Source organism: Natator depressus, chromosome 2 (genome assembly GCF_965152275.1).
Source record: "Natator depressus isolate rNatDep1 chromosome 2, rNatDep2.hap1, whole genome shotgun sequence".
Classification (NCBI taxonomy): Eukaryota; Metazoa; Chordata; order Testudines; family Cheloniidae; genus Natator; species Natator depressus.
Window position 1 is genome coordinate 244354880 of NC_134235.1, and position 27990 is coordinate 244382869.

Below are 27990 nucleotides of genomic sequence, written 5' to 3' on the forward strand. Positions count from 1 at the left end.
AAAGAAACTGAAGTTTGAGTTTTACATCATACTAGCATAACATCAGCATTTTGCAGGACCATGATTTACACAATGTACCATTAAGGTGGAGTTCTTTAATGCTGAACGTAAGCTATGTTGGATTTCAGTTCCCATTGCAGCAGAACTTTACAAGACCTATATTACACAGCACAGGACACTGGCAACATTTACAAAATATTTTACAAATATGAGTTATCTACAGAACAGTTTTAGGCATGTTAGCCTGACCTGTGATGAAATGTTGTTGAAAAATGTAATGTTGCAAAAACAATAGTTTAAAAGTGAAATGTAAGAAGTTATTTTCCAACATACGAGGTCTGTAATAGCATTTATATTTTCTTCAACTATAGAATTTTCCAATTCTAAAACCAATCTCAGTGTGATGTTGCAGAGAATGGAAGATATTCTCATGCAGGATAAGAGTTAAGCATATACTTAAGTCCCATTGAAGGCAATATCTAAAGTTAAACATGTCTTTGCTTTCCTGAATCTGGGCCACTGTCATTTTCAGTGAATTGAGAATAATCACTGTACCAATTAGAATTCCAAGTTGATTTTAAATGAAGATCAGAAACCAAGAGCAGGTTCTCTCCCTCCCCCATTAAAATCCAGTTCCCACCTCGGCTGGAAGCCCGATTACTGAGAGCTAGTGAAATGACTACATTACAAGTTCCAAAAAAAAAAAAAAAAAAAAAAAAAAAAAAAAAGATGAACTGAAAGGAAATGGGATTTTTAACCACAGTTTAAACCTCTGTTTGGTTTGCTTACACCTACTTAACATGAATGACAAAATGAACACATTTTGAATAAAGGAAGCCTTTGTTCGAGAGCACCAATACTCTTACCCCCATCAAATATGATGTTAAGAACTCACAATAATCCCTTACAACTCTCACTGGTCCTCCCACAAAACCAAGGAATACAAATTTATAGTCTGGTCTGTGAGGTAAAATATAGGAATTGTTTTTCTCCCCCAAAAGGCTTTCAGCTTCTCTTTTCCATCAAAAACCCCAAAGATTTGTAACAACCTCAATGTTTAAAAAAAAAAAATCCTTTGTAGGTTACCTTTAACACTATATGTGCGTTAGCAAATCTGACAAACTCTTGGAAATATTAAATTCTAATAATATTTTTGTGCCAAGTCATCACACTCCTGGAGTAGTAATTTCAAAGACTAGCATATGTGAGTCTCACTCCAGCATATTAGCTAGCAAATAAAGCCACTGCAGTTAACAGTGCTATAGTCCAATTTATTCCTGCTAGTTAGAGAATGACTCACTAGTGAGTTATGAAGGTCATTCACTCATGCATACAAGTGATCTATATTATATTACTGCCCACTATTATGCTTTCTATTTATAGTCCAGTTTATCTTCAGTTACCTGGCATTAAAATAAAAAAAAAAAGAAAACACACTCATGTCAAAGCTATACTATATATTTTTAAAATCCACTGCATCATTGGCCACTTACAGGTGACCTGTGTCAGACCCATTATCTCCTTATCCCGGTCACAACAGCAACACAAGCTAGGAGAAGCATGAAGGAGATGGACTATGGAAGTCTCCGGCTCTTGCCATCACTACTCATGATACATGGGCTTACCCTACATTTAAATTATATCAGCAAAGCTGTGTCAGAGTGTGAAAATAAAACCAAAACCAAAAACACCCCACCATACACTCAGCTGACAGAGCTACACCAATAAACCCCAGTGTAGACAGAGTTATGTTGACAGGACAATGCTTCAACAGATGTAGCTAACACTGTCAAGAAAGGTGGTGTTCTGACCCCAAAAGAACAAACTCCTTCTGCCAGCACAGGTTGCACCTATTCTAGGGGGCTATGCCAACACAGGGTCCTTAAGATAGCTGTAGATTTAGACTCCGGGTGTTCCCCCCCCACCACGTCCCTGCCCGCTTCCATCGCTGCAACCCTGAAGCTGCCCAGACCTCATTCCCCATCTTTAATGCTTAGTCCTCCACTTTCAACCCTGTAGATTACACCATGCACACTTCACCAGTGCCTTACTCTCACTTAATTTTAAGTGCCACCCAAAAGACACATTACAGTCTAATACACAGAACAAGCACATATTTGTAAAAAATGGAACTTGACATGCTTATGATCACGTTGCACATAATATTGCCTTTCCCTCCTCAATTTTAATTGTTTTCTTAGAATTGCAAGCTCAGAGACTTGTTTCCTTTGCTTTTGTACAGAGCCTATGCATGCTTCCAGAACATACTGATTGTTGGCTGTAATCAGCATCAAGCTACTGAAATTCAACTATTTTGGAATTCAAAGACAATTATTTAATGTATACATAAGTTGTGGACAGATGTAATTTTATCTTGGTTTCAGACAGTAGTATAGATCAGGGGAGCACCGAATTATGTACAAGCCCCTCCCCTCATATGTACAATCTAGGTTTTATAGTTCTCCTAAAAAATAAAAAATTTACTGAGATTATATTAGTCATTGGGAAAGAGTCAACATGGCTTTTGTAAGGGGATCTATTAGAATTCACTAAGGGAGTCAAGAAGCACATGGACAGGGTGGTCTGGCTGATATAATGTACGTGGAATTTCAGAAAGCCTTTGACAAGGTCCCGCACCAAAAGCGCTGAAGCAAAGTAAACAGTCATGGGATAAGAGGGAAGGATCTCTCATGGAACTGATTAAAAGATATTCCTACTTTTGTTTCCTAAATTATCAATTTTCACAATGGAAAGGGGTAAACAGTTAGGTTCCCCAAGGACCTGTACTGTTCAACCTACTCATAAATGATCTGGAAAAGGGGTTGAACAGTAAGGTGGCAAAATTTGCACATGACACAGTGATTGGAGTGTTACTAGACCATCTCACTAAACAGGGTGACTGGGCAACAAAATGGCAGATGAAATTCAATGTGGATAAATGGAAAGTAATGTATACTGGGAAAAAGTCCGAGCTATACATACAAAATGGCAGGGTCTAAATTAGCTGTTGCTGCTCGAGAAAGAAATCTGACTCATTGTGGATAGTTTGGGGCAGGGGCAGGTGGGAATCTACTCAATGTGCAGAGGCACTCAAAACCTAACAATGTTAGGAACCATTTGGAAAGGGATAGATATTTTTTCTTACTACCATAATGCCACTATATAAAACCATGGTACACCCAGATCTTGAATACTATATGCAGTTCCAGTCACCTCATCTAAAAAAAATTTGAACTGGAAAAATACAGAGAAGGGCAACAAAAATTAGGAATATACAACAGCTTCCAAACAAGAAATTAAAAAAACAGGATCATTTCAGCTTAGAAGAGAGGCCTGGGAGAGGTCTATAAAATCATGAATGGTGTTGAGGAAAACAAAAAAAGTGTTATTTTTATCCCTTCATATAACACAAGAACTAGGGGTCACCCAATGAAATTAAAACAAACCAAAGTACCTCACGCAACGCGGTCAACCCACAGACCTCCTTGCCCATAGGATGTGAAAAAACAAAAGCACAAGTGGGTTCAGAAAATAAATTAGATATCTTTGTGGAGGATAGGCTCATCAATGGCAATTAGCCAAGATAGTCAAGGACACAACCACCATGTTCTTGGGTGTCCCTAAACCTCTGACTGCTGGAAGCTGGGACGAGATGACAGGAGTGGATCACTTAATCAACTGCCCCGTTTTGGCCATTCCCTCTGAAGCACCTTGTACTGGCCACTGTTAAAAGACAGGCTATTGGGCTACACCAGGGGTCCTCAAACTGTGGGTCAGGACCCCAAAGTGGGTTGTGACCCCATTTTAATGAGGTCACCAGGGCTGGTGTTAGACTTGCTGCGGCCCAGGCCTGAGACTGAAGCCCGAGGGCTTCGGCCCTGGGCAGCTGGGCTACGGTTACTTGCCCCCTTAAGTCACTCATAAGAGCCAAAGAAAAATACATATTGTGTATATAGGTGTTAAAGTGGCCTCAGTTGGCGAAGCAGGGAAGACCACAGATATAGTTCTGTAGACCATCCCATCCCTAGTGTTGCACATGCTTGGAAATGGTTCCTCAGTGTTCTCTCATACACCACCACATCTAGTTTTGCTTCTATCAAATGTATTTTTTACATTCTTCTGCTGTGTTCAGCTGTCACTATAGGTCTTCCATCAACTAAAACCTCATCCTTTTCCATTCCTGTAATTTTAAGTTGGAGACGATTTACATATACACCAACACTACATAGGTGTATGAAAGATTAAGCTAGGTTGACAGAAGAGGCCAATTTATTTTACAGACTTTATGCAGAGTCTACCAAAACATACTTCCGGGTACAAGATAGTCTTTGAATACCTTGTGATTGTATACTACCTACCCCAACCTGAGAAACACAGCTGTTTCACACTTATCTGCAAATGGCTGTTCTCCTACCTGAAAAGTATTCAAAACTACTTGTGATTTTTCTGAATCTCAAATCTTCACCTTCTTATATGAAGAACCCAATTGCTGGTTGTACGTTTAGCCACAAGTATTCAGATTTTTACAAACACTGAGTTAATCTTTTGTGGGTCTTGTTGTGATTGAGAGCTGAAGAACAAATTGAATCCAGAGGGCTGAAGTGCTGATAGTGAAAATATTTGTTACACTTCTTCCCACAATCCATCTTAGTAAAGAAACAATGTAAAGAGGAATCAAAACACTCTTTTAAAAATAAAGTTTGTTTTAACTAAGAGCTCTTCAGCAGGGCTCCTCCTCCCATTCTCCAGAGAATTCCCCCTCTGATCTTCTACTAGGCTCCTCCCCTCCACTCTTCTAATCCTACACTGACATCCCTCCTCCAATATTTCATCAGATTCTTCCTCCGCCTATCCTACACCAAGTTCTTCCTCCAGCCCCTCCGCCACTGGATTCTTCTTCCAGCCCCTCCGCTGATTTCTCTGCCATTCCTCCACTATATTCTTCCTCCACAAACCCTTCCTTTGATCCTCCATTAGACTCCTCAGGCAGCCAACTGATGACCACTGAGTAGAAATCTAAAGAAACATGCCCACTGCAATTAGTAAGTTAGTTCACCATTCTTAGCTACTTTGTCACTTACCAGTATATTATGTCAATGAAGTTGCATGTCATCTTAAAAATTTAAGTCACTGTACCTATAAACTTCTTCCTCCTTTATAAGTGGCCCCATTATCTGGCCACTTAAATAGGAAAACGGCAATAATAAATGACTTCTATATGCTAACAAAATGGTTTAATATTTGTATTGAACAGTTATTCAAATTATGGATACTTTGTTTTAGAAGCTGATCACTAAAATGAAGATCCCATGTGTTTAAGCATTTTTACTCTGTTATTTTTCTATATATTATACTGAAATGAAATAGTCTGAGTACAGGGATGCTGCAGTTAGTCATATGATTCCTTGAACTCAGTTTAACTACTTAATTTCATACTCTCAACAGTTGAGAAATAACTACACCACTCATCAGTACCCAACTTGGAAGTAACTCCCTTTGCTCCTGGATCATTTTTAAGTGTTGCCAGTACTAAAGCTGTCATCTTCAGCTTCACTCCTTCACTAGAAGCAGAACACACTTCCTACCCAAAAGTGGAGGAAGGGGAATCTAAAGAGCAATTACAAAAAACAGGGGGGGGGGGGGGGCCTAGCTTCTGAATAGGAAACTAAAATCTTCTGACTCCTTTCCCTTTCCTCTTCATTTCTCCCCCACCTAAGCCTTTTTTTCTTCCTGCAGGTCAATGGGGCTCATCTCTGAAAGAACTGAAATTTGTTTTTTTCCATTATCAACACAGATAGAATCCAAGCCTCTCTTCCGCCTTAAAAACTAAGGTAAAAGAAATAAGGCCATTAAAAAAAAAAAAAAAACAAAAAAAACCCACATTTCCCTCTTCTTTAAAGCATTAGAAAACAAGCGTCCCCCCTTTCCCAGGATTTCTTCATTTTTGCATGTTTTGGTAGACTCGGCACAATCTCCGGGAAACAAACTGGCCTCTGTCAATCTAGCTTTATCTTTCATACGCTTACATAGTGTTGGCGTATATGTAAATAGGAAGGCATGGGGAGAGGAAGGAAAAATGGGTTCTGATTAAGATTGTGAAAAGATGTTGGGGCATACGTGTTAGTTTATGGGAAGCTTCACTGCTCTCAAAACAAATTCATGGTACAAATCTCTCCCACTGCACACTCAACCTTAACTGTACATGTGTATCGTGAACATGTAGTAGACAAGCTTCCTCTGACCCACTAATGAATTTTTTCAAAGATTCCTAGGATAAGACAATGATCTGTGCTCCTTTCCCATTTTGGAGTTAATCATAAAAGTCACCTACTGTTTGCAGTAGTGTTGCATTAATTCCTCTTCAGCTCTATGGAATAATCAGGAGGTCTCGTTTCACATGTCTTGTCTGTAAACAGGCAGAGAATTCTTCTTGCAATCCTCAAGATGTTACTCCTTCTGGTTCCTTTAGGCAGTTCCAGGAGTGAAAGGCTGAACACAGGATGTGTTCCTTTTATGGATCAAAAGGGGAAACCAGCTGCACTTGCAGAGATTGAATAAGATCCATAGCAATTTGGCTGAGATCTTTTGTATGGCCGAGGGTGCCTTCACAAGCATACAGTTCATTGACATGATGCTGGCAAGCATAAAGTATTTTTTAAACGGCTTTGTTTGCCGCTAATTATTTATTTTCTTTAACTCCATGGTAGCCAGAGGCTTCGGAAGGTATTGCTTATGCTTTTTCTTTTGGTGGTGGGGGTGTCATTTTTTCTGACTGTCATGCAGCACCAGACTTGGGAAGAAAGTGTTTTTACGCCATACAGACAGCAACCCACATTTACTAAAGCAGAACTGTTGTGTGATTTATTAGTTTCTTCTTTTAGAAAGACGATAGCAAACTTGATATACTATTTTTAAACAAATCAGACCTTGACAGAGCAAAAACTGACCACAAAACCCTACGTGCAACAGCAAAAAGCAAGGAGGGAGACAGGTGAAAAAAAGAGACTTTTTAAAACATCCAAGAGATCACTTATAGTTTTCACTCCGGTGAAAGTCAAATTACACACATCTGTTATGTAGAGATGAATTTTAGCCACTACTCAGACGCACCACTACCCCCCAAAAGCTGCTGACTTACCAAAGAAGTCAAATGAGAAGGGGTCCCTTCCACCAAAAAACTCCCTAAAGACATCTTCTGGGTTACGGAATGTAAATCCATATTCAAATGGGCTGTCAAAATGACTTCCACCTGCAGAAAAAGAAGTCACATTTCATAACTCTTCACACTACAGAAGCACAAAATATTTGAGTTGTATGTATAAGCTGTATGTGTTGCTATATTTTCTAACACAGAATTCTAGTTTTTCCACAATAGTTCATTCCTGGCTCATTGGATAGATTCTCAACATATTCTTCAAACCACATTTAATACTGCTGAGTGAGACTTTCATGTTAAAATTCTCACATTCTGCTAAAAAGGATCTACTGTATCTAGAATTACTGTAATCAGTTTTTCTACAGCAAAGGATGTTTCCATCTTTTACTAATTGGACAGTCAAAGAGGTCATCTGTAGTTTATTAAACAAAGTTTCAATTTCTCCCCCTCCCGTCACTTGCTAGATATCCCTAAAGTTAACAGTAGCCTACAAGTTACTTCTATCATTTATGTTCTTCTGCAGGTTTCTAGACATCAATATTTATTTCTCATTATACTTAAAGGAACACATCTGACTAAAAATGAACAGTCTTATTGTCGGAGTTTGGAAAAAAAATCAAAGCTCTTTGTTGGTGTTGAAGTCTGGTGCATCTTTACTTCTGAATCAGTATAATCTTGTGATGGCTTATTTGATAGTCTCACTTGCCAGCTTTTGAATTAGGTCAGTGGTTTTCAACCTTCGTTCTTGTGCAGATCCTTCAAATTTTGAATGGAGGTGCAGAGCCCTTTGGAAACCTTAGTCTGCAGACCCCCAGGGGCCTGGCGAACAGGTTGAAAAATCACTGATTTATATTACACAAAGAATCTCTGACTTACACTTGGCAAATACAAGCTAAAATTAGACATTTCAGTTGTTAAGACTATACTTATGATTGTAGACTCTCCCAGCAGAATTTGGGAAGAGTTTCTCCTCTGATTTATTATTTGACTACCTGATAGTCTTTCAAAAAGACGACTTTATTATTATTATTTTTTTTAAACAAACATGACCAAGTAAAAATGAAACTTTCAGTTTCTGCTTTGCAGGTTAATGTCACATTTGTTTAAAAAGCAACGGATAACAAAGACATTTTAGAAAAATTGTAGTCTCTTCTTTTGGTCTTATGTTTTATAAAAACTTTTCAAAATTTAAATGTTGGGCCAAGTTAGAGTCTAACTTGCTTTTCCTCACTTACTTTGACTATACAGACTAATTCCTGTTACATGTTTAAAATACTGTTTTGGACTAAATAGGCAAATTCACTGGCTGGAACTAGTCCTATCAGGGGTCATGTCAAGTTGCTACTCTATGGTATGTGCTAACACAACATCCCCAGTGGCTCTGTTTCTACATAATTTAATTGCATTTAAGAATATTTTAGCTCTTATGGCTACAAATGCTTTTCAGAGCATGAACCAATCTAACTAAAATGAGTCTGCAGAGTGGAACAGTTAAAATCATTCAGATGATATGGAAGAAAAAACATGCCAAGTTTACATACCTCCACCTCCTCCATTTAAGCCTTCTTTTCCATATTTGTCATAGATGTCACGTTTTTTAGCTACAAAAAAAGTTAATTACATCAGTTAAGCTGCATTTGGAAGCAGGAGAAATGCAGTATGCATCACTAATGTACTCAGCTGAATTTTATCACAGAAAGTTTATTTAAGCCATGTTTGTTACAGAAAATGCAGAGTACAAATATTTTGCTAATCATCATCAAAGCACTGCGGGTGAAGAAAAAACTGTTCTTAAGTGTCAATAATTTAGTTCTAGTAGCTACTAATAAGGTGTCATGTTCACCATTCTATTTCACGACTTCCATTGAGAGATGCTTTAATATGCTGAAAGGTAGCTCTTTTTTTGGAAGGAAGCCTATGGTCTTCATGTTTGTATATTCAGCAAAATAACTAAACGCATTGTGACAAAACTGGTAAGAGACTTCGCCACTGTGATATCAGATTGTGGGAAGGCATTTTTCAAAGACTGCTAGATATGGATGCAGGATGGAAAAGAGCATAAGTCAAGGAGGGGCCATTTAACACACACAAAAAGCTGATGAATTATTTGCTTGCCATATTCCGGAGTCCATAGATATGCAACTTCATTGTTAGTAGTCTTTTCCCAGGGCAATTTTTTTTTTTTTTGGGGGGGGGGGGGGGGGAGGGGAAGTGTGGGGGAGGAGAGAAGTAAATCAAAGTCTGCATTATAAGAGTTCAGGCTGCTGTCTCAGTAATCAAAGTTCAGAGTGAAGAGTTCTGCCAGGTAGAACATCAGGCTTTTTGCTCCAGCAGCTCAGACACTATTCTGGAAGTGAAAGCAAGAGACTTGCCGGAGCATTTGACAAAACTAGACACACTCTGATCCAACACCTATCGTAGTCTTCTCATTGGACTTTAATGGGAGTCTGATCAGGAACTTCAGGACTGTGTTTTTTCCCCTGAAGACAATCACTTTTAACAGTTAACATATTGGGACACTATAAAGAATTTAGTAAGACACCATTTCTATAGGCACCAGCCACCATTCACAATCCAAGTCCAAGACAAAATTATCTCTTGGATATTGAAAGCTCTATGAATTCCTTCTGGCTTCAGGTGCTTCACAAGTCTGTACATTAGCTACAACACTACCTTTCAATAGAGTGATTTCCCGAAGAAAAAAACCTGAGTATTTTAAATAGCTTGTTAAAAGAGGGAAAGACAACCAATGAAACAAGAAGTTGGGCAACCTAGAAAAAAGCAGCAGGCAAGAGACAGGAAGTCCCGCATGTGGGCTGGCAGAACAGAATGTTTATTTTTGAGAACTTCATGTTCTTGAAACTACAGGCACAGTGTCTACCAGTCAAATATTCTTTGCATAGATAATCCTTAACAGAACTACTCTTGCCAAAACCCATCTCTGTTCAAAATTGTAATGACAAAATGAATAAAATTATAGGAGAATTCATTGCATCTCACAGAAGCACAGAATCTCAGGGTTGGAAGGGACCTCAGGAGGTCATCTAGTCCAGGGGTCTCAAACATGTGGCCCGCGGAGCTTTTTGCTGCGGCCTGCTAAGCTCCCCTCACCTGCCGCACCCCCCCAGCACGCCTCATCCCCGTTCTTCTACCTAACTCCAGGCACTTCCCGGTGCCAAACAGCTGTTTGGCAGCACTTAGGGGTTTCCAGGGGGAGGAGCGGGGAGCCACGTGCTCAGGGAAGGAGGCGGAGAAAAGGTGGGGATTTGGGGCAGAGGTTGGAATAGGGGCAGGGAGGGGGTGGAGACTTTGGGGAAGGGTTGGGAAGAAGCGGGGCAGAGCAGTGTCAGTGATGCAGCCCTCAGGCCAAATGTATTAGTCTTCATGCAGCCCTCCTGGTAATCTGAGTCTGAGATCCCTGATCTAGTCCAACCCCCTGCTCAAAAGCAGGACCAATCCCCAACTAAATCAAAAATCTCCAACCTCTCTCCTGGGTTAAATTAGCCACGTTGAATCAAAGCTACAGTACCTGACGTGTGGATATCAACAGTATGATTTGCGCAGACTGGTTATGAAAAATAACCAAGTTTTATATGCTACATTACACTGAAATAACCATCTTAGTGCAACATGGGAATAGTTGTACCAGATCAGACCAGATGTCCATCTAGTCCATTATCCTGTCCCTAACAACGATCAGAGGCAAATGTTTCACAGGAAGGTGCAAGAAACCTAGAGGATGACAGTTATGGAATAAGTTGCCCACAGAGAAAGTTTCTGCCTAGCCCTTATAAATTAGACACCAGAAACCAAAACAGGAGGCAGGGTGAACAAGTCTGTAGCCTACCAAACCAGGCCCTATTTTGAGAGGCAGACTAGACAAAGGATGGTGCTGCTCTAGCAGAACTTTTCCCATAGTCACTTGCAACAAGTGACGTTCACAAGGACATTTCTGGGGAGGAGGTGGTGTTACTCCTCTATTAACCTGAACATTGGAGAGAAGGATAGGTCCATCAATGACGAGTAGCCAGGATGGGCAGGGATGGTGTCCCTAGCCTCTGTTTCCCAGAAGCTGGGAATGGGCGACAGGGGATGGATCACTTGATGATTACCTGTTCTGTTCATTCCCTCTGAAGCACCTGGCACAGGCCACTGCTGGAAGACAGGATAATAGGCTAGATGGACCTTTGATCTGACCCAGTATGGCCATTCTTATGTAAATCAGACAAGCATATGGAAAAAATGGGAGACGTTTCTATATTGTAGGTCTTATACAAATAGTCAAGTTAAGGCTACCAGCAGGAATGAACTTCCTATGACCAACAACCCATGTGCAATGAATCTGTCTGGCAGGATTAATGCATATGGAAAACGTGAGTGGTTCCCAAACTTGTTCCGCCGCTTGTGCACGGAAAGCCCCTGGCCGGCCGGGCCGGTTTGTTTACCTGCCGCGTCCGCGGGTTCGGGCGATCGCGGCTCCCAGTGGCTGCGGTTCACTTCCAGCAGCTCCCATTGCCCTGGAGCAGCGAACCGCGGCCACTGGGAGCCGCGATCGCCCGAACCCGCAGACGCGGCAGGTAAACAAACCGGCCCGGCTGGCCAGGGGCTTTCCGTGCACAAGCGGCGGAACAAGTTTGGGAACCACTGGAATAGGTGAAGGGGGAAATGCCCAATTGTACCAGTTTACTTTTTTGGGAAGCAGAGAAGGGAGATTAGTAGGGGAAAATGTTCGATGCTTTTAAATACATACACACAAAAAGACAGCTGATAAAGATCTTCCATGGTATAACATCCAGATATACATGCTATTTCTGATCTTTATCAGTATTTTTTAAAACACTTTAAAAAAAAAAAAAGGTTAACAGCTCCAGTCAGTTATCTGAGGATACAGAATATAAAAGATGCACAAACCCTTTGGTTTATGGTTCAGATTAGCTGCTGACAATGCTCTGACCAAAAAAAAAAAAAAGATGCTTCCTTCCAAGTCAAGAATTTACATTGAAGGGAACGAAAGTGACCTCTTGCTTATAGTAGCTCATACTATACAATTTTGATTCTGACCAATTCTAATTAAATGATTCCTACAAGAGGTTAATCAGTACAATATTAAAACTGATTAGAATTTAAGGCTCCCAACCCCCATAACAAGTAGTTTCCGACAATTCTAAACACTCTAAGTCTTGTCAGCACTCTTATTATGGAGCCCAAAACAAAGCAAGACAACTGTGGAATTTCAGCAAATGCTACACTAAATTTATAAAGTTAACTTTATAAAGACAAGTTAGACATAAATACACCATCCACACATTCTTTCAAGTTTCTTATTGTGACAAACCACTTGCCAGTGAGCCACTTCATGGATTCTTCCATGTACATTACCCACCATGCTAGGTGGGAAGGCTGCATAATTTGTTTAGGAGATTCCCTCATGATGTATCACCTCTCCCACAAAATTTTGAAAGCTACAAAATCCTTGAAAAGGATACCGCCCTTCTGACAGTGTATCAGAAATTAAATTATGTTATATTTAGAGAGTTACCCTATTGCTCGTTTTGACTACTGCAAGGAGAGGAAGGGAGGCTTTTGGTATTCAGCTCTCTCTCTCTCTATATATATATCTATGAGACAGAGACACCCCTACCATGATCAGTTGCTGCATACAGCTGGCTAGTTGGTAAAGAAAAATATTTGGACTAGTTATCCCAATTAATAGATCATGAATTAGAAAAAATGTAGAACCAAGTGGTGAGAAGAAACTTTTAGGGGTTTAGAAGGAAGTATGACCACCATGGCTAATTGATTCCAAGGATATATTTCTCAAAATTCCATGCTTTCAAATCTTTATGAACTCCTGTAGAGAATTCATTCTTAAACACAGGTCTCTGTAGACTCAGGATTTAACATGTAGGCTTAAACTGTTATATCAACTCAAAGTATTTCTTATGTCACGGAATTTCTCCTCACCACCCCCCATCCCGGCACCGCACTGTACAACTACTTCCACTTCTTTCCAAGAGCACCACAAAAAAAGGGCCATTTGGGGACCAATTTAAGAAAACCCCTTTAAAGCACGATGCTTCAACATTTCCACTACAGCATTCCATAACCAAAGATTACCTGCTGCCAAGATCCCTTTTAAGACACTTACCATCTGACAAAACCTCATATGCTTCAGCTACTTGTTTGAATCGCCTCTCAGCTTCTTCTTTGTTGTCTGGATTTTTATCGGGGTGCCACTTTAAAGCTAGTTTGCGGTACCTAAAATGAAAAAGGGAAGATAAATCATGCTCTATTTCAGTAAACTGCACTCATAAGCACCAGACAGATATACACAAGAAATACAGGTGTCAAAATAGAAATCATGAATTAGGACACTTAGTCGCTCAAATCTTATTTGTAGACCTATTCCAAGAAATTTTGCTGATAACACAGATCAGTAACTTAAGCCGTCAGGGTACCCTCCAGTTTTGCTAAAGAAATATTTTACTGGGAATCAGTTACTCCTGGGTGCTGCTGACTGATGGAGGCCTGTTTGCAGCTAAACTCCTTTAGCCGCTTCTGTGATTCCCTCTGTTCTCTCAGTAACCTTGCTACATCTGAGTGGATTGGCTGCTGACAATCTGGTTTTCAGAGGCAATTCTTGCAAGGGAAGTTAGCCCGACCTCCTCCTCTGCCAATGACTGAGTGGAGAACTGGGTTGGCATGTAGGAAGGTGGAAGTAGGGAGGGTACAAAGAAACCTCTTTGCCCAAGCCTGTAGATCTGGAGGCCACAGACTTGCTGTTGCATGCTCTCCGCAGAGTTCTAACAAACATCCAAGTAGGGTTTAATGCTATACCGTAGTAGCAACTCTTTCCGTGTAATTAGTGTGTTTTTGGTGGACAGACAACACCTGGAGGAACTACGTTGAAAGATTTGGAGGCTACACCATATGCACAATTCCTAGCTGGAGGAGAGGACCCCAAGAAGAATAATTTAGTGTAAAGCAGTTTTACAGTCTTGTGCCCCTCAGTATTTAAGTGTACAGATTATATCTGGGGTAGTTTTATGATCGAACAGGAGCAGAAGCTTGAATGTTTGAGTTAAGTAGTTATCCATACAGGTATGCACACCAAATTAAAGCTCTCATCCACTATCAGGGTTTGATCAGCATAACCCTTCTATACTAGGCTGTGACAGGAAACTGATACAGCATGTACAAGTTACTGGAAACTAGAAATGTTGCATAATATTTAGCAGCCCATGAAAGGAAGATGTTCCACAAGGAAAGCTTCCTCCCAGTTGTTTCTGAAAAAAGCGATTGGAAACTAAGATGTGTTACTCATTCACTTTAGCATTGCTGCCAGACAGCTATTTTACAGCTGCAAGTAATGCACAAAAGTCTAAATTAAAAGATGATTGCTCTAAAAAATTTCCTAATTTAAATGTGTTCACCTTTTCATTAGTAGATGTTCAATCCATTAAGTCAAAGCTTGGAAAACAGATCTCATCCAATAAAACTGGAGAGTTAGTATATGAAGCAACTTCCTTGGAAATTTTTTATTTTTTTTTTTAAATAGATGAGACTTCATCTTGGTTTGAGGCATTCTGAACATTTTGCAGTGGGAAGGAAATGGAGTCAGAACAACTTCAGCTGATTCACACAGCAGATGTTGCCACTACCTCTGCTGTTTCAGGAGGGAGCACTTCTAGGTACCATGCAGTTAGAGTACTACACACAGCTTCTTCAGCCTAACAGCTCAATGTTATTCTTGCCCCATTCAGTGCTCTGTGGAAATCACCTTTAACAGTATTTGAAATCATTACTCCACATTTTGAAGAGGTATCTACTAACTGATTTACAACGATAATCTGAAGCCAGTTAAAAACCTAGTATAAAAGGAAGTTGCATATAGCAGGGTAAGCCAATTCTCAAATGGTGGACCATGGTATACTTCCAGGAAGTCCTCAGTCCGGACACAGTGACTATTCTGGACACAGTGAAATTCTGAAAATTCCAGAACCTTAAGGGTTTCTAGAAGCTTTTTGCCCAAAATCTAAAAAACAGGCTCTTCTCCACACGCGTGAATGGCTGCATCAGGTCTTTTATTGTGTTTGTTCCAATCTGATCAAGTTTGGAAGTGGCATCAGACAGTGGACAGATGCTGCACTTCTGTGTATGCACTATCAGAATGCAAAACGACTGAGGCAGTGGGTGTTTGCAGGAAGCAAGAGGAGATTTGGTACTGGTAAACATGCAGTCTACACCAAGGGAGAGAAGAAAATTGATGAGAGGCCGAAGCCAAGGAAGCATGAGGGAGCCAAGAAAGGTTCTAACCTGCAATGATCTACAATAGGAAGATTAGAATCTACAGAGTTAAGTAATTTAGTCTAAATGAGACAAAATTGGCATTGTACACTAGAATGAACAGTTGATCATCTAATCTAGTGCATTTTATGTAGACTGCCTCCTTCATTTCATAAAACCTCTATCTGAAAGTGACTGACAAAAAAGTTTATCTTTTTTTAAAAAAGAGCTTGGGATCAATTTTTAGAATGGTTAATGTGCTTTATTAGGATACAGAAGTACCTTATGAAACGTTTCTCCTGACATGTGCACATAAAATGAAAGATGGATTTTCTGGAGCACTGCTGATCTCACTAATAATGAAACTCTTCTGAATTACTACTTACCAATACCAATAGATTGGAAATTTGATATCTAGAGATCAAGTGTATACATTTATTATGTATTATTATGAGAAGGTGCGCAAGATTTGACTTGAAGAAAATGGTACTTACGCTTTTTTAATGTCTTCTGGTGAGGCATGCCTATGCACTCCTAGAACATCATAATAATCCACCATGTTTTAACAGTTGTCTTGTTAACAGCAAGTCCTGCAATTACAAGAACTTATTACTAAATGGGTACAGTACTACTACTGAGTAACGTGACATCTCTCCCTTTACATGATTTAATAGAAGGGATTTTTTTTTAAAATCCAAACATTTCCTACAAACAGTAGTACAAGGAGGACTAGTCTGTTCCTATGTTGATAGAAAATAAGTTATACTGATGCAATTTGGTTTTAGGTTCTCCAATTCCATCATTTAGGTAGGTATCCTACATTGGACTAGACAGGGAGTTAAGTCATTTCTCATTAGTGGATATGAAGTACTGACAGTATGTAACTGGACAGTAATATATTTTCTTGCATGCTAAAATTTGTCATGATCTATTGCTAATGCGGACACTTTTTACGCAGTATGTCTATAGTGACAGGCCATTAGGAAGTCTGGCTACCCTATATTTCCATAGCACCTTCTTCATACTAGAGTACTGCTGCCATTGTAAGGCCTTGTTTACACTACCAGGGTAAGCTGACTTAAGTTACACCACTCCAACTACGTTAATAACATAGCTGGAGTAGATGTAGCTTAGGTCGACTTATTGCTGTGTCCACACTGCTGCATCAACAAGAGATGCTCTCCCGTCTACTTGCCTTACTCCTCTCATTCGGGTGGAGTACTGGAGGCGACCAGAGTCGCTCTGCGGTTGATTTAGCAGGTCTTCACTAGACCGCTGCTGCTGCAGCAGCATTGATCCCTGGTATGTGTAGATAAGTCTCCCTTCCAGGGGAGCATGCAGAACACATAGTTGCCTCAGAAGCCTGCAATGCTGCCAGTTTTTTTAAAAAAAACTAAAGGAACTAGACAGGTGCAATTTCTAGTAGCCATTCATAAGATCCCAAGGAAGCTTCAGAATGGTATTCTTAAAAAAAAAGGGACACAATCATAAGTCACTTGAGAACCAATTCAGAAAGTTAATTATCTTAAGAACATATATATCCAAACCCAGCCATAAAGTTACTACAGACAACATTGGTCTATAAAGCATTATTAAATTCAGTTTGCTAGTCATTCATCTCTCTTTTATTAGGAAAATTATAGCCAAATGAGAAGGACCCACTAGTCTGGCCCAAATCTAGAAGATTAAGGTTATTAACAGTAAAATACCTAAATGGAGTTTATTTTAAGATTAAGATTAGATGTATAATAGCCAAATAAATAGTTAAGCATCTTATGGTATGTAATTTTAGTGAACACCATTTTGACTTATTTAGCCTAGAGCAATAGTCTTGGCCAGTTTAAAAAAAGGCCATGATGTTTTTGGTCACTATTAAGAGACAGAAATATAATATTAGAGGGAGTTTATGTAAATAAGCTGAATGGTCTCTGGAGTACATGGAATCCTGCCAGAGACCTCAGCTAGCTTTTACCTCCTTGCTTTATTCTGTAAATAATTTCCATTCCTTTCAGCATTAAAACTACCCCTGCTTATTCCTCCACTTTAAGTTTTCCAGTCATCTCTGAACCCAATTGCTCTAGTTCTGGTATTTTTTTTTAAAAAAAGTTTTAAATCCTGAATGATAATTCAATGGAACATCAAGCCAACATTTAAGAAATCATGAAATACAAAGTCACTCAAGTTAAATGGCAAAACTTCATTAACGCAGAGTAAAGGTTGCTCAGTGATAGCTCTTGCCCTTCCAGAACGCTGCATTCAGCGAAACTAAAATTTCTAAAAACCAGAACAGAGTTACGGTAAACATCCATACAACCATAACTCTGTCCTCTGGAGCTGGCAATAGCCGCTGGATATTATCTGCGTGCATTCCAGCTACATTTACTGTGTTACGTGTAACTATACTGAATGGTGGAGGAATGAATTGGAGTAGTTTGGGGGCAACTGTGACAGTGATATGAGGAGATCTGGGTTTGAGTCGTCCCACCAACCAACCTGTATGCGTTACCAAAGGAAAAGAGTACATATGTACCTTGAGGTTCCAGTCTACATCATTTGTATCCTGCACAATTCTTTATTGAGAGTAGTCTGTGGATTTAATGATGGGTGGGGAAAGAATAACTGTTACAGCCCCTTCATACTTCAACAGAGGGTAAGAGGATATGAAGTGGTTGTTAAAAATAGAACAACGCAGATTTCTGTCAGCAGAGCAAGCTCAGGTGTTTCTATAGGGCAAGTGCAGGCACTGTATTACAGTGAAGTGGAAAAAGTGTACGTGATATGAACATATTGGAGCATTGCTCAAAGAGGACAAAGTCAAGGCTATATGGGTGCTTATCTTACCTCTATTTCCTGGTTTTCAGATGTTTTAGTTTCACTGAACTTTATGTTAAATATACTTTCAGCCTCCTTTATTATGGACAGTGGCCAAAGGTTACTTGCTTGCAATAGGAGTCCAGATGTGACTATGTCTAAGACAGAGGTGGGCAAACTACAGCCCGCGGGCCATATGCAACCTGTGGGACTGTCCTGCCCGGCCCCTGAGCTCCTGGGCCTCGAGGCTCACCCCTGGTGGTCAGGGGTCAGGAAACAGGGGGAGTGGGGTGGGGTTCCGGGGGGCCTGTCAGGGGGCGGGGGTGTGGATAGGTTGGGGAAGTCATGGGACAGGGAGCGGGGGCAGGGAGGTTGTATAGGGGGTGGTCCCAGGAAGGGGCAGTCAGGGGACAAGGAGTGGGGGTTTGGATGGGTTGGAGGTTCTGAAGGGGGCAGTGGCCAGGCTGTTGGGAGGGCACAGCCTTCTTTACCTGCCCCACCATACAGTTTTGCACCCCCAATGTGGCCCTCTGGGCCAAAAAGTTTGCCCACCCCGGTCTAACAAGACGTGAAGTTATTGGGAAGTCCTTGTTGCTCATAAATCACCAGTATGTTCAAATAGAATCAACGTAGGAAAAAAGTGTCTTGGCATAATTCTCTAGTACAATGTTTCTCAACCTTTTTGATACCAGGAACCAGCTTCATGCCTTCCTAAACTGTAACAGTGAGATCGCCGGGACCACTACTGGTTCACGGACCAGTTGTTGAGAAATACGGCTCTAGTATACAGCACTAAAAGCATACTGTTCCACAATCATGACAATCCCAGAGTATATACACATCAAGAAGTGAAAAATCCAGTGATAGTCGAGGCAGGAAACTTCTCTCTGAGCACATGTGATTGTCACTGTAACAAAAGCTAAATGAGGTGAAAGCCAACCCATCAATGATGAGACAGGCTGCATGAGGAAGATCTGTTGCAAAATCCACCCTTGGAGCTAAAAGGCATGTGTTACTGAGAGTCAGTTTTTGAACAAGAAAAACCACCCTATAATCCACCAGTTGAGAAAAATCTGACATCTCCACATCCCTTTTGATGTAGGCTTGCAAAATGGTCATGGAAACTTACCAGCCAAGGCAAAAAGTCAATCTTTGCATTCTACCATGATGTAGACCTACTGATATTTTATTTTTCCTTTAGAACGAAAAGGTTACTTGCCCATGATAAAGTAGAATTTGCAAGGATGTTTAAGTAATTGTTCTGAACACCTGGGATTGTTTCATGTTTGAACTTTCAAATGACTTAGAAAAAAAAGAGTTGTCACAGATCAAGTTATCTTTTGTTTGAGATGGCACTGTACACAGTTTGTCCTTGTCTACATTTGCAGTTGAATGCTCCGCATTCAGTTCAGCTGCACCCAGTCATGGGTCCATTTTCCCAAGGTAAATACTAATATTCAAAATAGACCTGTTGCTAATTCATTATTTGCTCCAAACAAGTAGTTTGTGGATTAGGGTTGTAAGGAAGTAGAGACACAGAGGGCCACCAATGGTAATGAGTATTTCATGTTCCTCTATATGGGTACTTATACAGCCCCCATGACCATTTGTGGACAGGGATACATCCACCTCACACTTGTAAGGCAAGGAAGCTAATCCCCATTGTACAGATGGAAATGACAGCATAACAATTAAGTGACTTGCCCAAAGAGTCACAGGAAGTCCACATTAGAGCAAGAAATTTGAGCCAGGTGTCCAGAGTCCCAGTCTAGTGCCTCAAACACAAGGGCATCCTTTCTCCTGTACATATGGCTTCAAACAGTAAAATTAAATAATCTTTTTTTCCTACTTCATTTGCTTGATGGTAAATTGGCAGGAATAGGGCATCCTGCAGAAGAATTCAGAAGTGTGGAAAGGAGGAAGCAATAGAGCGGGAGAGAAAAAGAAAATTAAAGAACATGAATCTCTATTAGCTACTGCACATTAGGTTAACAGCCAGAAGTCACTCCTTAAGGGTGCAGAAGATGGGCTTCCACCTTAAGTGCCTGGAATGGGAAGCTCTGGTGGTGTCTAGCTAGAGACGAAAACTCCTTTTACCATCTCTCCCCTAACCTTGGTTTTAAAACTTAGAAAATTCAACCCAAAAGACAATGTTCTGCACCCCTCCTATGTTGAGCACATTATAACTGCAGGATTGTTTTGCAATTTACTTCACTCATTTTCCTGGAGAAAAGTTGATTCTCATTGGCTGGCATAATCTGGTATTTTTTCTAACCAGAAGGATGCACTCTATACACATTTATTTAAGCAATTACACAGCTTTACATACACATCTTCGGATTGTTTACATTTTTATTACACTAGAAAATGCTGAATGATGCATTTCTTATTTACTAAATAATCTGCATGCGACACTGTCAAGCTGCATTTGGATGAAAACTGAATTAAAATGCACAAAGACACCACTTTACAATTTGATTTAACTAATATTAAATGTTACTTTTATTGTGCTGGCCACAAAAAGTTAGAAATGGTTTGCATTTAAAACGGATTAAAAAGTATTATCTGTAATTAATCAAGCTAATTGTTCCCAGTCATCATATCCGTTGAGATTTTAGAACTAGAAGATCTAATCCTTTTAAATCTAAACATTATTCACAGATTGAACAGATTTTCAACTTCCTATCAGTTTCTCAACTTTGAATAAGCAATTAGTCACTGAACTGAACTAGCTGAATAAACTAAGAAAGTAAGTTCTCTTTACACCTGCAGAAAAGGCTACGCTGCAAAAAGCTCGTTTAGCACTTCAGACTAGTTCCAGGTGACTGGCCAGTGACTTCCACTAGTTCAGTGGTGAAATTTAGTCCTTAATATAGGTTGCCATACTTCCCAACGTTTAGAAGCCATTTAAGATTTATACCAAAAATCCAATTTTAAAGGGGTTGTTTAAAATTTTTATCCACCCTGACAATGGGTTATGTTATTTAACATGTAGAAACTAAAAACTGAAAGTACATTTGAGTATTTCTCAGAAATGGTTCACATGCTTTACTAGAAAAGGAGTACTTGTGGCACCTTAGACTAACACATTTATTTGAGCATAAGCTTTCGTGAGCTACAGCGCACTTCATCGGATATGCCAGTACATCTAACTAGAGTTCTAAAGTCCTCGTAAACATCTTCTTACAGAAAGGATCTACAGCAGAAGTAACAAAAGCAATCCTAACTAATGACTGCTGTGTCCTACAGTAGTCATAATTCCAGTCTAAAACTATACAATCTAGAAATAAGCAACTATAGGGAAAACAAGAAAAGCAGGTTGATTGTGTGACAAGCTAGGTCAAAGGATTCTATGATTAACTTATATCAGTGGGAATCGTGCCTTTCAGAGAACAGCTGACCTTTCCTAGAAATAGGAACTAGTCCCCATTTTTAAAAACACAGATTTAACTTAAGTTTCATTTGTCATTGGGTGGTAATGACTATTGGAAGTCTCCTCAAGGAGCAACTATAGCTCATCCATAAATTGAACAAGTTCTAGAACTACAACTGAGAAAAATTTCTCCACCTTTATTTCTTTTGTACTATCTTCAATCATGTTAGCTCAACTGACTGACGTAACATGACTGAAAAAAATCCTTTGTCCGATTATGCATCAAATGAAGTAAGCTGTAGCTCACGAAAGCTTATGCTCAAATAAATGTTAGTCTCTAAGGTGCCACAAGTACTCCTTTTCTTTTTGAAAAAAAATTCTGTTTAAGATGCCAGCTAACGAATCTGAAGTTGAGTTAGCTGGTTCCCCTTGAGACTCAAACGCAGCCAGTGAGATTAAGGTAACTTGAGTGAGCTAACAACTGAAATGCACCACCTTTCTGCTTGTCAAGAAAGGCCCTATGACAGAGGGTTACTGAAAGGCCATGAACTGCCTGAAATTGTGGGAACAGGAGTATCAATACCACGCTTATTACTGCCCCAGATATTGTTAATCTAAAATGCAGCTACTTTGTTTTGGGCTAGGTTTGTTTCAGAGAAATCTTTAGGGGATTTAGTAATATCCCAGGGACGTTAGGGGGTGTTTTTATTTTAATATATTTAGTGTTGGCTGGAGAAAAGCCTACAAAAAACTTTATATAATTGACATTTTCCCCGTGGTACATTACCATCAAGACAGAGGCCCTGTGTTAAGCACAGCTGGGTCTACAATTTCCCTGAGAACTGGGAAGTCTGTCCTTTTATTAGACCATTTAATGTATGTCTAACACTTACAGCAGCATGTACAGAAACTGCACACCCAGCTAGCACGGGTATAAATAGCAGTGGAGACAGTGAGTCATGGATTAGGCAAGTAGAGTGCCCTACAGTGCCTGAACCCCCTAGAGAGTACACCCTACACAGCACCTCAGACATGTACACTGATATTTTTAGTGCTGTTGTATCCCATTGCCTTGCCTTGCTGGAGACTTTCCTCACTGCATGTAGCTACACATCAGCAACAAATGTGGACACAGCCTGCCTTTCACGGCAGTATATAGCTACATGTGTAGTGCCTGTACTCTGTACATTGCTGTAAGTCTTAGGTGGCGAGAAAAGACCTGTGAGGCTTAGTCTTTAACGTAACCTGCTTGTTTTGTAACTACAAATTGTCTTGTCTTCACTGGGATTTCACTTCAAGTTAGCTAACTGGAGTTAAGGATACATCTTTTTTTCCTTGGGAAGACAGCTATAATGATGCTGAAGAGGAGCAGATATGTCTGGGGATCTGGTTTATAAGAGTGAAAGTTTATAAACAATATTTTGTCAGTTGGAAGTGTAGATTAAGTTCCCAAGGCTTCTGGCATTTAACACAGTAAAGCAGGTTTAATTAGAATGCTTGTAAATCCAGAGTAAAGGGTAGGAATTATTTTCTTTTTTTTTTTCCTCTCTCCTTTTTTTCCTTTTAATGTGGAAAAGGCCTAAGGGGAAAGTTCTTAGGCAGTAGCTCTTTATCTTTGGAACCAAGATCTACCGATAGAAGTGTGCATGAGGTCCTATATCCACTATTTTAACTTCATGCATCTGTTTTGTAAAGACTGCAATTTAAGCTTTTTATTAACCCCCCAATTCAGCAGCTTACTCAGCCCAGTACTGACAGGAGCAGGGAACAGAGCCTCCAAGCTAGCTATTTAAAGATTATAGGTGAAACTTTGTTAGTTCTCTTTTTGTGGGCTGCACATTTCTTAATATGTGATCCTGTCAGTCTGAGTCATAACTGGAATGGAGAGTGTGAGAGACCAGAGTCCAGTCAATGCATCAAGGGGCAAGCAAACTGCTGGTCCATGGACCCTTTCCAATTAACCTTCCCAAATATGGCTGTTTGGATGCCAAAGCTAGTAAACAAACCTAATATTGTTGCTTCACTAAAAATGGCTGAATGAGCTGACTGCCCTTTACAGAAGGAGCCTGGGTGTGAAAAATGCCCTCCATACTATCATGCTAGGTCAAGAAAAAGCAGAGGAATCGCTGTATAGCTCAATTGTCAGGTGCAGAAGAGACCCACAACTCAAACAAAATCCATTTTAATGCATTTTCAGCTAGCATGAATCCAGATGTTTTCATTTCAGTAGCATCCACAATATGGTAGGTGTTGTTCACATACTTAGGAAGAGAAAACACCTTGAAATCAGTACATAATTTCTCTTAATACACTTTACCCAGAAGTGCTGTTGAAAAACTAACCGAACCAACAGACCTCCCACCCTAGAAACGATGTTGAGGATTCACCTTTAGATACCTAGATATCCAAGTGGACCCCTAACCTTCCAAACATATACACCTCTACCCCGATATAACACGGTCCTCGAGACCCAAAAAAAAAAACCAAAAAACTTACTCTTATAGGTGAGACCGCATAATATCGGGGTAGGGAGAGGAACTGCTCCCCGCCCCAGCTCACTTCCACTCTGCCTCTGCCTCCTTCCCTGAGCATGCCACCGCTGCTCCGCTTCTCCCTCCCTCCCAGGCTTGCCACACCAATCAGCTGTTTGGCACAGGAAGCCTGGAAGGAAGGGGGGGAGGGGAAAAAAAAAAAAAAAAGAAGTGGAGCAGCAGCGGCAGTGCACTCAGGGAGGAGGCGGAGTTGAGCACAGGGCGGGGAGTGGTTCCTCTGCGCCCTCCCTCCTTACTTGCTGCGGCCCGCCCACCCCAGCTCACCTCCGCTCCGCCTCCTCCCACGAGCACGCAGTAGCTCTGCTTCTCCTCCCTCCCAGGCTTGCCGCGCCAAGCTGATTGGCACGGCAAGCCTGGGAGGGGGGGGAGGGAGAAGCGGAGCTGCGACACGCTCGTGGGAAGAGGCGGAGCGGAGGTGAGCTGGGGCGGGCGGGCCGCAGTAAGTAAGGAGGGAGGGCGCAGAGGAACCGCTTGCGGTAACACGAAATCGGATATAACGTGGTAAAGCAGCCCCGCTCCCCAGAGCACTGCTTTGCCATGTTATATCCAAATTCGTGTTATATTGGACCGCATTATATTGGGGTAGAGGTGTAGTATAAGTGAAAGTTTACAACTACACATTTGCCAAATAAACTAATGAAAGCTGCTCCTGCACTGATGCTAGGGCACAGGAATGCAGCAGAAAAAACTTTTCTAAAGATTTATCCAACTAGTGACATGTTGCTTAAATGTTGCTATCATCTTCAGAAATCAATTATGTGTTAACTTTGTGACCAGTGGTCACGCATGCAGATTAAACTGTAGACTGGGATACCTTAAAATACAAGAAATTTCAATGCTATCTGACCACTTAGCTTGAAGAGATACTACCCCTAACATAGGTTAACACACATACATCTGTGAAACTCAGCTTCAGATTCACATGGGAAGAAAAATCACTAATTTTAAAGTAAGGTTATTAAACATGAATGTCAAAGATAATTGAATACCTAGACCAGGGGTGGCCAACCTGTGGCTCCGGAGCCACATGCGGCTCTTCAGAAGTTAATATGCGGCTCCTTGTGTAGGCAATGACTCTGGGGCTAGAGCTACAGGTGCCAACTTTCCAGTGTGCCAGGGGTGCTCACTGCTCAACCCCTGGCTCTGCCACAGGCCCTACCCCACTCCACCCCTTCTGACCTCCACTCCTGAGCCTGCTGTGCCCTCACTCCTTCGCCTTCGGGAGGTACATGGAGGGAGGGGGAGACGCTGATTGGCAGGGCTGCCGGTGGGTGGGAGGCGCGCGCGATACTGACATATTAGAGTGGCTCTTTGGAAATGTACATTGGTAAATTCTGGCTCCTTCTCAGGCTCAGGTTGGCCATCACCAGCCTAGACACAAACTAAACCAAAGTTATGTCTACTTGACTTGTGTCATTCAGAGGTGTGAATATTCCACCTGCGAGTGACATAAGTGCTTGTGCGCACAGTGCTATGTCAGCAGGAGAGCTTCTCCCATAGAGCATAGACAGCGGACCCCAAAGTTTTTAGGTCATGCTCCCCCCTCCCCCAACCTGTAATGGAATCTGTCCATGCCCCCCTGAGCTGTGCTGAAGTCAGGGATAGGGCTGCAGGCAAGATCAGAGCAGAGCTTGGGGGGGGGGGGGGGGGTAGTATGGGACTGTGTGGCACTCCCTTCCCCACCCCCTGAAACATTCTTCCTTGCCTCCTAGGGGGCACACCCCACAGTTTGGGGACCACTGGCATAGAGCCTCTTCACTAGAGGCACTGCTGCATCAGTGCAGTGGTGCCCTGATGTGCTCAATATACAGATGTGGCCCAAGTCAAAACAAACTAAAAGAAACTTTTGGAAGTATGATATTTACTTCTACATTTACACAAGTTTCCCTTCCATACAACATGACTCTGTGTCCAAAAAATAAAAATAGCAACATATTTGAGTAAATAAATGTGTGGAATAAGCTCAACAGGATGATTACATGCCTTCTAATTCTGCTTCTCTAAAATAAGGCCAACTTTGCTGTACTCTCATTTTCAGAGCAAGATGCTCAAAGGAGGCCCCAAATGAAAATGAGTACAAGACTATACTGGCAGCAACTGCAGGCCACAGCCAACACTGAGAACAGGAAAGCATGCGGTAAAATACACAAATCCGTAGAAGGCATTACAACTAAGAAAAACTCACATAAAAATCAGCCAACTTAAAAGTGAGAAGAAATGAGACAGGAGTGAAATCCTCTACCCCAGAACCAAGGATAACAGAGGGAAATTCTGGAAAGGGATAGTAATGCAGAGCCCACACCTCAAATACTCTTGGTTATTATTCTACCCATTAATTACTTCTTATCCATAAGCTAGCTAAATCAGAGCCTCTATGGCCAGTTTTATAAAGTTCAGGTTTCGGTTATATGAAGCAGACACCATAAACCTAAATACTAGGGCTGCGATCAATCATATTTAACTCGTGATTAACTCAAAAAAATTTGTGATTAATTGCAGTTTTAATCCTACTGTTAAATAGGATACCAATTGAAATTTATTAAATATTTTTGGATTTTTCTCTACATTTTCAAATATTGATTTTATTACAACAGAACACAAAGTGTACACTGCTCACTTATTTTTGATTAAAAATTTGCAGTGTAAAAATTATAAACAAGAGAAATAGTATGAGGTGAATTGAAAAATACAAGTACGTAGTGCAATCTCTTTATTGTGAAAGTGCAATTTACAAATGTAGATTTTGTTACAAGTCCACTCAGTCCTACTTGTCTAAGCAATTGGCTGAGCAAGAAACAACTTTGTTTACATTTACAAGAGATAGTTCTGCATCCTTCTCACCTATTGGGGACATTGTAAATAAGAACAGGCGTTCGCATTGGACTTTTGTAACCAGCATTGCAAGGTATTTACGTGCCAGATATGCTAAACATTCATATGCCCCTTCATGCTTCGGCCACCAACCCAGAGGACATGCTCCCATGCTGATGATGCTTTTTTTTTTTTTTTTTTTTTAAAACAAGAGTTAATTAAATTTGAACTCAGTGGGGGGAGGGGGGGTGGGGAGGAGGATTGTATTCATCTGGCTCTGTTTTACCTGCATTCTGCTATATATTTCATGTTATAGATCTCAGGTGATGAATCATCACGTTTAAGAACACTTTCACAGCAAATCTGACAACACACAAAGAAGGTACCAATGTGAAATTTCTAAAGATCACTTTATCACTCAACCCAAGGTTTAAGAATATGAAGTGCCTTCCAAAATTTGAGGGGGACAAAGTGTGGACCATGCTCTTGGAAGTTTTAAAAGAGCAACGCTCCGATGCAGAAACTACAGAACCAGAACCACCAAAAAAGAAAGTCAACCTTCTGATCGTGACATCTGACTCAGAGGATGAAAAGGAACATGCATCAGCCCACACTGCTTTGGATCCTCTGGAATGGTGGTTGAAGCATGAAGAGACATTTAGAGCAGCTGGCATGTAAATATCTTGCGATGCTGGCTACAACAGTGCCATGCGAACACCTGTTCTCACTTTCAGGTGACATTGTGAACACAAAGTGGATAGCATTATCTCCTGCAAATGTAACCAAGCTTGTTTGTCTGAGCGATTGGCTAAACCAGAAATAGGACTGAGTGGACTTGTAGGCTCTAAAGTTTTACATTATTTTATTTTTGAATGCAGGGGGTTTTTTGTACATAATTCTACATTTGTAAGTTAAACTTTCATGATAAAGAGACTGCACTATAGTACATGAAAAATACTATTTCTTTTGTTTTTTATAGTGCAAATATTTGTAATCAGAAA

At 40.6% G+C, this 27990-nt stretch overlaps 1 protein-coding gene across 4 annotated transcripts in view; it reads right to left on the reverse strand.

Annotated features, from left to right (window-relative positions):
• DNAJB6 (DnaJ heat shock protein family (Hsp40) member B6) overlaps positions 1–27990 on the reverse strand; it is a 90557-nt gene that overhangs the window by 53695 nt on the left and 8872 nt on the right. For all 4 annotated transcript variants that reach the window (XM_074946274.1, XM_074946273.1, XM_074946271.1 and 1 more), the window contains exons 2-5: positions 15937–16032; positions 13305–13414; positions 8698–8757; positions 7139–7249 (exon numbers count right to left, since the gene is read on the reverse strand). In XM_074946274.1, the coding sequence (XP_074802375.1) occupies positions 7139–7249; positions 8698–8757; positions 13305–13414; positions 15937–16001 (346 nt within the window). In that variant the 5' untranslated portion in view covers positions 16002–16032. The remainder of the gene's footprint in view (positions 1–7138; positions 7250–8697; positions 8758–13304; positions 13415–15936; positions 16033–27990) is intronic.